The sequence below is a fragment of the Pavona decussata genome, unplaced genomic scaffold, assembly GCF_977016875.1.
Source record: "Pavona decussata unplaced genomic scaffold, jaPavDecu1.1 SCAFFOLD_254, whole genome shotgun sequence".
In the NCBI taxonomy this organism is placed as follows: Eukaryota; Metazoa; Cnidaria; class Anthozoa; order Scleractinia; family Agariciidae; genus Pavona; species Pavona decussata.
The window spans coordinates 120,819-134,101 of NW_028145657.1; the positions used below are offsets into that span (position 1 = coordinate 120,819).

Below are 13,283 nucleotides of genomic sequence, written 5' to 3' on the forward strand. Positions count from 1 at the left end.
TCTTGTCATTTACTCTTCATTGAATTATCCTTCAAATAAAATCCGCTGACTTTATAAGCTACCAAATTTTTCAAACACGCGAACTAGCGCTCGACACAGGAAAATCGATGTAAAATTTCTCCCAGAAAGGAACACAATCGCCATGGATCACAGTAAGAAAAGTCCGGCCAGCTTTCTGATGTTAGGCACTCATTTTTATTATCATGATTTCTTTTCTTCTCTTATCTCAGTGCACGAAAGCCACACAATGAGTTCTCCTTCTTCGCCCGGCTATTTACCACAGTACCTTCTTGGAGGCAATTCGCCGGCTGCCTCGGTGAGTTCGAAATAACCAGGGTACATCTCATGTTTTCTAGATTGATTTCTATCATTACATTGTATTCATATCCTTTAAAAGAATCCTAGAATGAAGATCAGACAGTTGTTTCGTTGCTGTATTCGATTCTTTATGTAAGTTAATTAACCTTAATTTTATAATTTGTTGTTTGGCGCCATTTGAGTTATAAACTTAAAATAATTATTATATAAGCTGCAAGCTCTGCTTATTAAACTTTGATGTAATATTAAAAGCTTGTCACAATATTGTAGAAGGCTTCAATCCTGCATCGAATGACTTTACAGATATGGAACAATACAGTTAAATTTCTAAATTAGTTTGAATGCCAAGTTTTATATGAAATTTATCAAGTTGCCTTCACCTCCCGTGGGCTTGGTGCAACTGCCTGTGGCTAGACGGATCAGATCTGCAAGTTTTTACATGCGAAAATTGGTTGTATTGTCTGTTACACCTAAAATTTAAAAAAACTTAGCTAATTTTTTTATCTTCTAATATTGGGATACTATGAAAATTATTCAGTTCTACTTCAGAAATGTGAAACTACAACAGAAGCTAACAGATTTTCTGGAGGACCACTTTGTTCTCTAGCATAGCGGATCTATTCTGGCGGTGAGGGGTGATGGAGTGAGGGGTGGGGGTGAGGGGGAAGAGGTAGGGGCTGAGGTAAGGGGTAGAGGATAAGGGGTAGAGGGTGAGGAGTGAGGATCATTATGCTGCTCAATGTTAATGCAATGAGAACCTCAACTTTATTGAGCCACACCAATGTTCGACTAACAAAAATAGTAATTTGAATTTCTTTCCCCTTTTGTGTTGGAACAAATCTATACCTGACATTCACTAAAGTTGCTGTTATTTGAGAATCTGATAAGTTTCTTGAGAAAAAACTGTAATTTTTATATTATTGAGCAATTTATTTGAGTTTAATTCACACACTATCTTAGGTGCTAAGATCCTAGCTAGCAGCCCACAAACCCCTTTCACATTGTCATACTATCTTAATACAACAGTTTATAAAAAGCCCGAAACCCCAAATGAAAAACATGTATCCTACTGGGGGCATCGCCGCATGTGGTGGAAAACTATGCACTAACTTGTGCAAAGATCCCCACAGCGCACCCCATAAACAAACATTTTGGCAGTTCCCTTCCTGACAAGCTTGTGAAACTGACGATTTATACATTATCGATCCACACAAAATAGAATGCACCCTCACTACTCACCCCCACCCATTACCCCTCACCCCCCACCCCTTACCCCTCACCCCCAGAATAGACTTGCCACTCCAGTAACTCCAGTTCTTTGTGCCATAAGTTGTCTGAATGTGATTCACTTTTATTATCATCCCAGCCTCTGCCACGAGGGAGACCAGTAGGGTCCACATTGGGATTATATAAAGCAAGTCCGGGCCAAACAGGGTCACTCTCATCACCAAGAAACTACCCTCATCAGTTTAGCTCACCACTCAAGCCACATGGATTTGTTGGCAAAGCTGACAGGACACCTGCAAGGTCAGTAAATACAAAAAAACAAAATGTCCCATATATGGATGGCCGTTACCACAAAAAATACATGAATTTCAAATGGTACAGACAAGAAAGAGATGGTTCAAGTGTCCATTACAAAATAGCACAGACAATTAAAAAGTGGCACAGCCAAAGTACAAACTGTTCAACTTTCTAGCCAAAATACAAACAGACTAGCAACTCATATCAAAGTGGAGCATTAAATAGTTAAACAGTAGAGTCAAAGTGCGAATAGCTCACCCTTCATTTGCAATGTAGAACAGTCAAAATGAGAATGGACTAGTATTATTAGAGTTACATTTTGTTAGTTTTGTCACTCTTTCGGCGGATAAGTCAAGACTGTGTCTTCACTCTGGAATTCCGCACCAAAATTCACGATCAAATGTGATGTCATACTCTCTGTTGCCAGCTGTCAAAATTTGTGTCAGTGATGTCATACCCCCCAGCAGATGGCTGTTGCATTTCACGTTTGGCTGTTCCATTATTTTGCTTTTCTTGTATTTTTGGTGGTTTCGGCGACTTTAGTTTATGTCCCGCTGCACTGGTTCATGTCACGCTCAGCCATTTCATGTCATTTTCAACTATTTCACGGCTGAATAAACCGTTTTGCCATTTAGCCTGAAACGTTTCATGCATTGCCAAACAATTTCTTGTTGAACTGTACCATATAAAAATTATACTGGACCGGTTGTTATGCTGTGCTATTTGACATCAAGTTGAGCTGTTTCATGCAATGCTATGTCATTTGATGCTATGGTCAACCATTCTACATTACATTCAGCTATTTCACGCATCGCTAATTCATTTCATGTTATGCTGTACCATTCGCGATTACAATGTGTTGTTTGAACATCGGGAAGTAGTCCATTCTCGTTTTGACTGTTCTACTGTACATTGCAAATGAAGGGCGAGCTATTCGCACTTTGACTCGACTTTTTAACTATTTCATGCTCCACTTCGATATGAGTTGCTAGTCTGTTTGTGTTTTTGCTAGACCGTTTTGTTTTACACTTTCCTATTCCAGTATAGAAAGTTGAACAGTTTGTACTTTGGCTGTGCCACTTTCTATAAATTGTCTGTGCTATTTTGTAATGGGCACTTGAACCATCTCTTTCTTGTCTGTACCGTTTGAAATTCATGTATTTTTGGTGGTAACGGCCGCCCATATTACTCAGAATATGTAGAGTAATATTATGTCCTTTTGTGTATTTTGCAGAAGGCAATAATTTTTAACAGCCTTACCATGGGCTGTGGTCTTTGCCACAGTGGGTAGGCTTACTTGTTTCAGGCTGGGGCCGAGGCTGGGGGTTCCTTTCTTTGCCTAAATATATGACAAAGTGTCATGATGCTTGCTGGCTCTTATTTAAACTCAGACATTCACCATTCACAATTTTTGCTTGTAAATTAATAACCCAGTAATGCTCGCTACATCAAAATAACCTTTCGTAGTTCTCAGGCCACCTCTTTCCATGAAGATAATTATGCATATGTTTAGAACGTAAAGCAGTTTATTTTCAGAATATTTGTATTAAATATGTAAATTCTATTATTCCACTGTAACTGAAAATCATACAAATGGCCAGAATATTATCATAAAATGTTTGTGAATGCATGATTACATTTTGCACTACTACCTTTTTCAGAGCCTCATCTGTTGGTTGTACCCCTAAAGACTCCATAAGTGCTCCCCCAGTTGAGGGACTTTATGATGCTAGAGGCTCAGAGTTCATCAATTCTCCATTCACCAGAGAACAGGTCAGAAGAAAATCATTAGCTGATGGCTTTTTAAACTTGCCAATAATTCAATAACAATTAATGATGAATTTAAGCAACAAATTGCATAATTTCAAATATTGCATTGAAGGCTTGGTTTAGGTCTTCTCTTTTTCTTTTCTGTTCTACATGTACTTGCATGCATCAACATACCCTTCCTCTGTTAAAAGTACATGGTCTTATGTGTTGATGCATGTCTTACGTGATCTGTGACCTGCATGTTGTGTCATTCTGTTTTCATGTGTGCCATGTGTCATGTGTACAAATCAATCCGTCTAGTCTCAACTCTTGTGCTTTTTTTACAACTAAATCTCATGTTATTGTAATCAAATATTGTAATGGTGAGTGTAGAAAATAATGGAAATGAATCTGCACTAGTGCTAAATTTGGTTGTAATAATAAAAACAAAAAGGGAGAGACCAAAATAGTTAAATGTTATATTACTGTAACTAACTCTTGCTGTACATACATAGTGAATAAAGGTTTTCATTAAAAAGAAATGAAAATGAAATTAAACTTGTTTTGGGTTGTAATGAGAATCACATTTTTTGAGCTTGAATGATGGCCAGGGAGTAGTTTTAGTGGCATTATACATTCTTGAAAGTAAATTATACAATCATACTTAATAAAAAAAATGTTGGTTTGGCAAACCTTATTACCCATTAAGTATAACAATGCAGATAAATACATTTTCCATCTGAGGTGGATTTCTGATTGACCAAGAGTGAAAACTTTTTTGTGCACTCTTGCATTTTCACTACTTTTACTAACACTAAGAAAAATGAGGGACTACTCATAGGCTATGAATAGTCACTTGTAAACTTTTTATTGTGTACACTTACTAACTTTATGGCTAGTTTTAGTGTCATTTATTGGTGATCTGTCTCTGTATGAGGTGCTTTTTACCCTTTTACAGAATGAAATAAAAATAAAAAATAAATGTATTTGTTACTTTTTATTTACCGATTTGTGCCATTAAATTGTAATTTTTAAATAGATTAATAAATAAATAAATAGATTTCTTCATCTTCTGGAAACAACTAATGGTACTTGCTTCTAGACTTAGAGTAAATTTTAAGGGCAGCCATAAAGTTTATCAGCTTATGTGCTGTTTGGTGTAACTCTTGTGAAAAAAAGTCTGACAGTTAGCGCAATTTCCTTATTTTCCCTATAGCCAATGGATGTGACAATGGCTTCGGCTGTAAACACTTCTGTCAGGAAAAGTGCAGGTTTTTCTACTCCTGGTAGTAATGTCACCATGCCCGGCACAGATTCACAAGCTTTCAGTCCTCAACGTGGTAGTTCATTTCCCTCACCTACACAAATAGATCCATTTTACACTCAGGGGTAAGTCAGTTATGGCCAATTGTTAATGATCAAGATTATGTTTTTATATAATGTGGCTTATATCATATCATATATCATATCAGATCATATCATATCATATATCATATCATATCATATCATATCATTAAGATACTATTTTTTGCTTATGGTTATTCTTTAGAGTTGCAATATCAAGTGATGATGTTTTAGATGAGTGCTGGGTGACAGTTTTTGGGTAAGAACCATGATATAGTTATTAGTTAAGACAAGTTTTCAAGCAAGGCTTCAAATAATTTATAAAAGACTGTTTGACTTCCAGGTAGGTGTGATGGGCTTTTTCTAAACAGTCTGAGCGGAGTACCATTTGGAAGTAATAAAATAATTATTAGACGTCAGATTCAAGTTATTTCACCTATAGCCTTTTTCTTACTAATGTCCAGATGAGAATGCATGCACTGGTGCACCTGTTTCCACCTGCCTGATTGTTCATGCTGAAAGTTGCTTTTTGTCTCCATTAGGTTTCCTCCTGCTGCGTCATCTTTTATTTTACAACAATTTTCTCAATATGGCAACATTGTACGAAGTGTGGTACGTCTGTCATCTGTATCATATGTGTTATAAATCATAGACAATGCTCTAGTGATTCAAATTAAATGCTGCTGGACCCTGCTAAACCTGATGCTTTTTCATTTTTATCAGACTTCGAAAGGTAACTGGATTCACCTTCAGTACCAATCCAAACTGCAGGCCAAAAAGGTGAGCTGTCGTATTCAGGGAGTTTTAGGGAGACTCAGAGGCATGAGAAGCAAGCTCAATTTAAAAAAAATTAAAGGAGGCAAGGTGGTCTGAAAGTGGGAAGTCCCACTCTGATCTCTACCTGGAGTAACTATTTCAGTGACGCCCCAACTTCAACTCCTTGCCAGGCCACAGGTGTTTAATAAATCTCCTTTTTTTTAACGAGGATGACACTTGATAGTTTACATGTTACGACTGACAAAACTGTCATCCTCACATTTTGGATTATAAAATTGTAATTTGTGTCTCCTTCGCATCCATTGTTAGGGTTGTCATAGGAGGAGCGTTGCATGATGACCCTAATATTGGCTGCCTAGGAAGGTAGTTTTTAAGGTGCGGAGAAAACCGAAGTACCCTGAAAAAAACCTCAAGTGCTTTAGCCATCTGGTTCGCCTCTTGCCAGCTGGGATTATATGTTCCCTTTACAATACTGTTTTGTTTCTGGTGTTGTTTGCTTCATATTGTCCCTGAAAAGCCCCTCACATATAATGATCATCTTTTTTTTTCCAGGCCCTTAGTAAGAATGGAAAAGTATATGGCAGTGATATTATGGTAGGAGTTGTGCCTTGTATTGAGAAGGTACTGCCAAACAATTTATGTTACTTAATGTGTTCTCAATATTTTTGATTTTAGATTTTGTTTTTGTTGGCTAGTTTTCCTGCCGGATGGAAAGTACCTTCCAGTTTGATGTTTTCTGTTTTTTCTGAAATAATGGTACCAAAACTCAGAAACTGTTGAGATTACAAAGAGTTTTATAAATTCAACTTTAACTTTAACTTCAACTTTATTTATTACGTGTACTTGACAAAAGGTCACTTCCTGCAAATAGCATTGGCTAGTAGAGGCGGGAAGCAACAGAAGAGAGAAGGTTTCCATAACAGCTTGTCAAATTTGAACAAAATAAAAGAAAATAAAATTAATGAAAATAAAATGAAAGGTAGCCATTAAGATATAAATGCCAGAATTGTGTAAGTTTTAATATGTGTTCTTGTGATCCTAATTCTTGAAGTGACCATTTGCCTTGCATTAGTGGCCAGTCTTGATTGCCGGACATTTATGATAATTTTGGGGAGATTGCTTCTAATAAAATCCAACTTAGTAAGCATGAACAGCCAGTTATTACTTTACAACTTCACTTATTGTTGTATCTTGTCTTATTTTTTAGAGTGTTATGGAGACTTACGGAAAAGAAAACATTAGCACACCAAACAGACATGAATCCAGCATGACATCTTCTACATCTGACAAGCCAGCCCCTATGAGACCATTAACAGCTGCATATCAAGCAGCACGTAGCGATCATCAGGTACTAAACAACATTCATGACACCACCATTCAAATCATACTAAGTATCTGGTGATGTAGCTAGGTTATTGGGCAGTTGGCTCTGCTGCCTGTTTCCGTAACACTATTTCACAAACCTTTCTATCAGTGAATGATACCAACAGCCATGCAGGATAGTTACCACATAAAAGGGGGACGAGCATCATGATTCTGGCTTTTCTGAGATGACAGTGAAGACCAAAATTGAATGGAAGCATTCAAGTGGTGTAAAGTGTACATATTCTAGATCATCTGTGAACATTAATATAAATTATGTTTTATAACACTTGCTACTCCCACCCTCAACCTTGCTATTTAATCCAGTCATTATAAACCGTGCAAATGGGGTTAAGTATCAGGACACCGTTTTTATTGTTGTTATCGTTATCAGTTTATCATTCTCATTATTTAAATCATTCTTACATGTATTTTCATTACCCTCATCATTATTCGTGACATTCACAGCACTATGTAGTACTGCTCACTAGTCTTGCTTGTTAAACATGTACCTGTATGTTTAACAACTGGTCATTGCCATCATTGTCCTCGTTTTCTCTATGTTCTCATATCAGCAAATAGTACACATATAGATTTATCTGCAGATCTTTATATATTTAAAAGGACAGTGTTAGCTAATATATAAATTACTACTTCATTGATTGACAGGTTGTCCCAGATGGTAGTAGGACCCCACAGAAAAATTCAAACCTTGTTTCCAAGGCAATGGAATATGTGTTTGGCTGGTGAAGAAAGCCACCATCTATTGAAAAAGGAAATGAATGTGAAATCTTTCAGTTTCTCAAATTTATTATCTTTTACTAATTTACAGTTACTCAGTTACCACAATGAGAAGCAAGTAATGTTACTGTAATAGGGTATAGTTAAAATATTGATCGATGTACAGGATGTAACTGTTTATTTGAGCCCCTTGGCTAATAAGATATTTCATATCAGCTGTACAATACTGTGTAATGGTACCACTGTAAAAGCTCTGTCTAGGCCCTCCTTTGGAAGAAAAATTACATTCTTTTTTATAAGAGCCTTTTTTATAAGAACGTTGAGGCTGAGATTAACTAAAATTTAAGATCATACTAAGAACATGACCCAGGCGGAGAGTCAGTTAAGAACATTTTTATTACGACCAAATGTAATGTGAGCGGTTATCAGCTGAGTCTCGAAAGTAATTCGCGCTTATTTGCTTTTCTCAACCAACATGAAGCAAAAATAAAACCATACGTGACTTGCACGTGACTTGCTCGCACGAGTTTTCCCGCGCTTTGTGATTTCGATTTGAAATACCTTTCCTGGGAAGCCCCTGAGGGGCTTAATAGAGCTTTTACGGTAGTGCTCTTTTTGCCCCCTTTACATTGGAATATGGGGTAGGGCAAACATTAACTTGATCTCAGTTTGTAAAGACTATGAAGCAACCAATAAAATGAAGCATTATTTTATTTTATGTCATAACCTTTTTGGCTTACCAACTTTCGACTTACCAGCCCAAAGTTTTGAAACGGCCAGGAAGCTTAATGGAGAGAGTAAGGAAATGGGAATTGCTGCTTCATGATGCCAAAGCCCCCAAAACGGCGAACAGTCTGAAAGTAAATGGACGTAGTTACTTAAGCCCGCCGCACACGTGAGGAAAGAGCTGAGCAAAATGCCTCGCGAGGCAGATAGCTCAGCCGTTTCCTCTCGTGTGCGGCGGGCTTTACAAGCTGTTAAAGTGGCAAAGGTAAAAGAACTGCAACTCAATGTAGCCTTAGGCGGCGTTTCTTCTCATCCCATCTCATTGCGTTTTTAAGTTTTTAGTAAATTAGCCTAGGTTTAGTCTACGGGAAAACTTAAAGAAAATTTAAAAAGTAATAGGCCTTATCACGGTTTTCGACGTCATTTTGACGAGTAGGCAAACAGTGTTTGTATGGGAATCCGATGTCAAACAATTTTCATAAAACATCGCTTCTGAAAAATTCATGAATTGGAAACTTTTAGCATTAGTAAAAGGATTTTAAGAAAAAAATTGGAGGGATGTAGCTGTACCAGAAAGCGTCCAGTCGTGTTTTAAACTTTCCATACATTTGTCTGTATTTTTTCCCGCGAACTATTTTTAGTAGCAGTTTACGGCTGGTTCGCTGTACAGACAAATGTATGGAAAATTCAAAACACAACGGTACGACTTCAGGAGGACGAGCTCCGAGCCATCTTCGTTAGCTGCTTATTCTCTATACTTTTATTGGCGACTTTAGTCAGTTAAAAAAAAATTGTCAATTCTCAGCTAGCCTGCGTTGCAGCCGGACTTGTCACTCAAGACCTACTCGGGATTGTATAGACTGTCTGCGACGCAGGCTATTCTCAGCTGACCGTTGCAATTTTGCCTAATAAAATTTCTCAGTTATCAAACGTCGACCCCCAATTCAGAGAACTGGGAACTAAAATAGACAATAGTTTTGATAGAACAATAGCCTGCTGTGACGATTCGAAGCTTTTTTGAAAACTTCGTTCTGATTGGCTAAAGTTTCAATTGTTCGGCTGACATGTCGGCGTGAATCGAAATCGGTTGCAGCTGCCAACCAACCGTGAAACAAAAAAGCGTCGCACATAAGAAATATTTCCTGTTCGAAATCGAAGGAAACTTTCCCAAGCCTAAATTTCGAAGAGGAGCCGTACTGAACGACAAATGGAGACTTTAAATTTGGTTGAATCGCTGGATTTAGCGTTTAGTGACGGTGTCTCTGGGACTCACCGGGGGTGAATATTGGGAAAATGATTTCTCGCATGCGCAGGAGATACTGCTGTTTGCAGAAAAGACGCATTTACGGTCCTAAGAGGAAGCTGTTTTTGCTACGGTGAATCCAGAAGTTCGTCACAAAAATTCCCGAGGAAATGAAAATTGAACGAAGCTTTTTTTGAGGTAAGGTAAAAGGGATGTTTTGAGCTAAAAACATTTAATTTATGTGATAGTGGGTGATTGATTGTTTTCCATTTCGGACCAGCCGGCATTCATAATTAAAAACAATCACGCATGATTGAAATTCAATCAGCGATGTCAAGCACGAAGGATAAAATTCGTAAAACGGAGAATCTGCTTTCACTTTCATCGTTTTCAATCTGATTGATGTTGAGAAGTAAAGTCTCTCTACCCAGTAATAAGGTTAAATTATGATTTCTCAAGCGAGCACCTATATGATATATGAAGTTGATTGGCAACGCAGCATTGAACAAACGTGGCATGGCGGTGAAATATAAAATGGAAGGAATTTGTTTACCGAGCTGACATCTTGGAAAGCGTAAGTAATTATAACCATCTTGTTTATGTTTACTTTCAGTTTTCAATCAAACTCTACAATACTGATTGGAATGACGTCAACCTTTAATATTCTAGAGTGTCTCGTTATTATCTGGGAAGAAAACGAGAAAATAACACAAACTTTTCGATGATACATGGACCGTAAATTGTCGGAAATACATTTTTCAAGTGTGTTCGTCGTCACGTGCTACATTATTGACCTGCTCAAAGATATCGCTGTTGACCAATCACAACACGCGATTCTCGACAGCTTATTGTGACGTATGTTCTGGGGGTGCGCACAGTGTTGTGGGATACCTTGTACGATGTGATGTGTAGTTCGACAGCTATTGCGATCGGTGCTGGAATTAGAATTTATCACCGGTGTTTCTAAGCTGCACAATCAGCTGGGTATTACAATTTTTAGACGTTTTTATGGTCCAGTCAAGGAAAATGACCTCGGGAACTGTGAAAGGTAAAAAGAATTGGGTTTTCTCCGTTCGTTTCGGAGCATGCAGTGATGTTACGCAGGGCAGGACAGATCCAACATTGCTCGATTCTGACTCGAACGTTTGCTTTCATGCTCATAAAATCGTTCATTTTGTTATTCCCTGACTAATTTTGTCGATATTTCTTCATTTTATCAGTTTCTAGAAAGCTACCCCCGCCAGAGCAAGATGGGCGAGCGGTGAGTAGAGTTGTTTGGTTTCTTCGCTTCGAACGCTTCGTTTTTTTGCTGACCTATTGTTGTCCACTTCAGATAAGCCGAGAAGCACAAGGCCACTTTGCTTCTTGTTTTCTAGTTTATCTGTGTTACAATTTCAGTCTAGAGTTGATCATCGATTGATTCGTCTCTCTGTTTCTGTAGATCATTCCACAGTCGAAGAAGCGAAGAACGCTGGAAGACTTCAACACGTTTTGTAGCCTAATTCTCGCTTACGAAGCCAGACAAGAGGTAACGTTTATCATGCAATATCCTTTCGTCTCTTTGAAATGTGAGTTATTATTTTCATCCTGCCCACTTTACAACGGGCAGAAAAGGTTTCCTTTCCTTTTTTTTAAAACTATGTTCTTGGGATGTTTCTTACGACCATTGAAATCGCACCGCTCCTCTTCACGCACTGTTGTCCAGCGTGTATAATTTCTTTGAATATATTTGTTGCCACACTCGTCCACCTCTTATGTTTACAGGACGTTCGGCAGCACAGCAGAAGTCCAAATTCGCTAGAAAGCGTTTCGTCAAGTACAGACTCGGCTTACAGCGAAGCAGCATCCTCGCCGGCGAGTTCAAGTGGAGACGAAAGGTTGCTCGACGATGTAGACGAAGAATACAGTTCTGGTAAGGTCGCGTTTTACAATTTTCATTGATCTTCCTTCGCTCACTTACTTTAAAAACTCGAATCTTGCAACGCTGATCTATACTTTTACATTGAAGTTGGCGTTTGAATTTGTTAAGCCTTTCGGAGTGCAGTGGTTTAGTTGAATACACCGAACTAACGTGTCTGTTTATTTATTTCCATAGATGATGAATCATGGAACAAAATAACATGCTACTGCCAAAAACCTTTCGCCGGTAAGTAACGATCGTGATTTCGTTCACTTCAAGGTCTTTCATTTTGTTTATTATTCGATTTTCCCTCTTTACCTGCCTCGTAATGTAATACGTGACGCAGGCAGACCGATACCTACCCCTTTCTATGTCGCTGGCCCTGTTCAAACTGAGAATCCATTCAGTCAGGTCAATTCTTTCTTTGGGAATTTTCACAAGGTCGATCAATTTTATTTGTAGAAACTTTAATTTTCCATTTCTTGCCATTTTACAACATTGCTGGTTTACTCTAAAAGAGCGCTAAACAAGAAGATTGCATTTTGTGTTGTTTACAAAACGAGCAAGACGACGAATTCTGTACTTGTGTGTGAAACTTGGTCATTACCTGTCGGTAGGCTGTCATCGGTTCGAATTCATTTGTCGCGAAGTTCTCTTTTATAACTTACTTGAGTTGTAAAGTAAAGTGAGCTTGTAAGCGCGTATTGAAAAAAATGTCGACCTCTATAATAAAACGAGTGCATTGTAAAATGGTTATACGTCATGATTTGGCCTCGCATTAATTTCTTCTGTTGTGTTCCGGTGTCGTAGTGCCTTACTACAGCCCTGGTTGATACGCTTTTGTACGCTTCATAACTGGACCTAAATTTCTGGCAATTATCTTATCCCTGAAAAAGTAGATAGCCGAAATCCTTGTTTTCCCTTAGCGACCAGACGAAATAGAAACGTGTTTTTCACGCTAAAATTTCTCCCTTGTGGGTCTCTCGACACATGATACATATGGTCAACATTTGCTTTATTATTTCCCGTTTTGATTTTTCCTGTCGGTTACTCCTCGTAAACTCAAGAGTGGTTTGGTTTTTTCATCCGCAACTCAAAGCTTCGAAGTGAAATATCAACTTCAATGCCTTTGCGATGGGCATTTATCGTTCGATGTACTTGTTGCTTTTATTACAAAGGCGCAAAGTCGGCCCTTCGAATGCAAATAATTATCCACTTGTACGTTTGTGCTTATTTCTTTTTTTTGTATGTCTGTTTTGTAGGGAGACCCATGATCGAGTGTTCCGAGTGCCTAACGTGGATACATCTGTCATGTGCGAAGATCAGAAAATCGAACGTTCCTGATGTCTTCATTTGTCAGAAATGTCGCGATGCTAAACACACTATGCGACGATCGAATCGTGTGCGAACTCAGCCGAAGACGAAAGCGATGAATAATTTTAAAGCTAGTAGTAGTTAGTTAGCTCTGTTGTTTAATATAATCCGTCTAAATACCAGTCTTTTCAATTCTCGCTCAGTCGTCGCTTTCATTGTATATAAATTTGTAATTATGTGATACACGACTGAATAAGTGACAGGCGATCGAAGGACCTTGAATCG

At 38.1% G+C, this 13,283-nt stretch overlaps 2 protein-coding genes across 2 annotated transcripts; both read left to right on the top strand.

Annotated features, from left to right (window-relative positions):
- The first annotated feature begins 16 nt into the window (after positions 1-16).
- Positions 17-7,960, top strand: LOC146456390 (nucleoporin NUP35-like). The gene is made up of 11 exons (XM_085093152.1): positions 17-152; positions 231-316; positions 1,685-1,845; positions 3,504-3,615; positions 4,808-4,980; positions 5,141-5,194; positions 5,478-5,547; positions 5,659-5,715; positions 6,265-6,333; positions 6,920-7,060; positions 7,744-7,960. The coding sequence occupies exons 1-11, from the start codon at positions 143-145 to the stop codon at positions 7,822-7,824; spliced, it is 1,014 nt and encodes a 337-aa protein (XP_084949278.1). The 5' UTR covers positions 17-142; the 3' UTR covers positions 7,825-7,960.
- Positions 7,961-10,659: 2,699 nt separating this feature from the next.
- Positions 10,660-13,283, top strand: LOC146456391 (uncharacterized). The gene is made up of 6 exons (XM_085092942.1): positions 10,660-10,832; positions 11,005-11,045; positions 11,226-11,312; positions 11,549-11,696; positions 11,880-11,930; positions 12,947-13,283. The coding sequence occupies exons 1-6, from the start codon at positions 10,793-10,795 to the stop codon at positions 13,141-13,143; spliced, it is 564 nt and encodes a 187-aa protein (XP_084949068.1). The 5' UTR covers positions 10,660-10,792; the 3' UTR covers positions 13,144-13,283.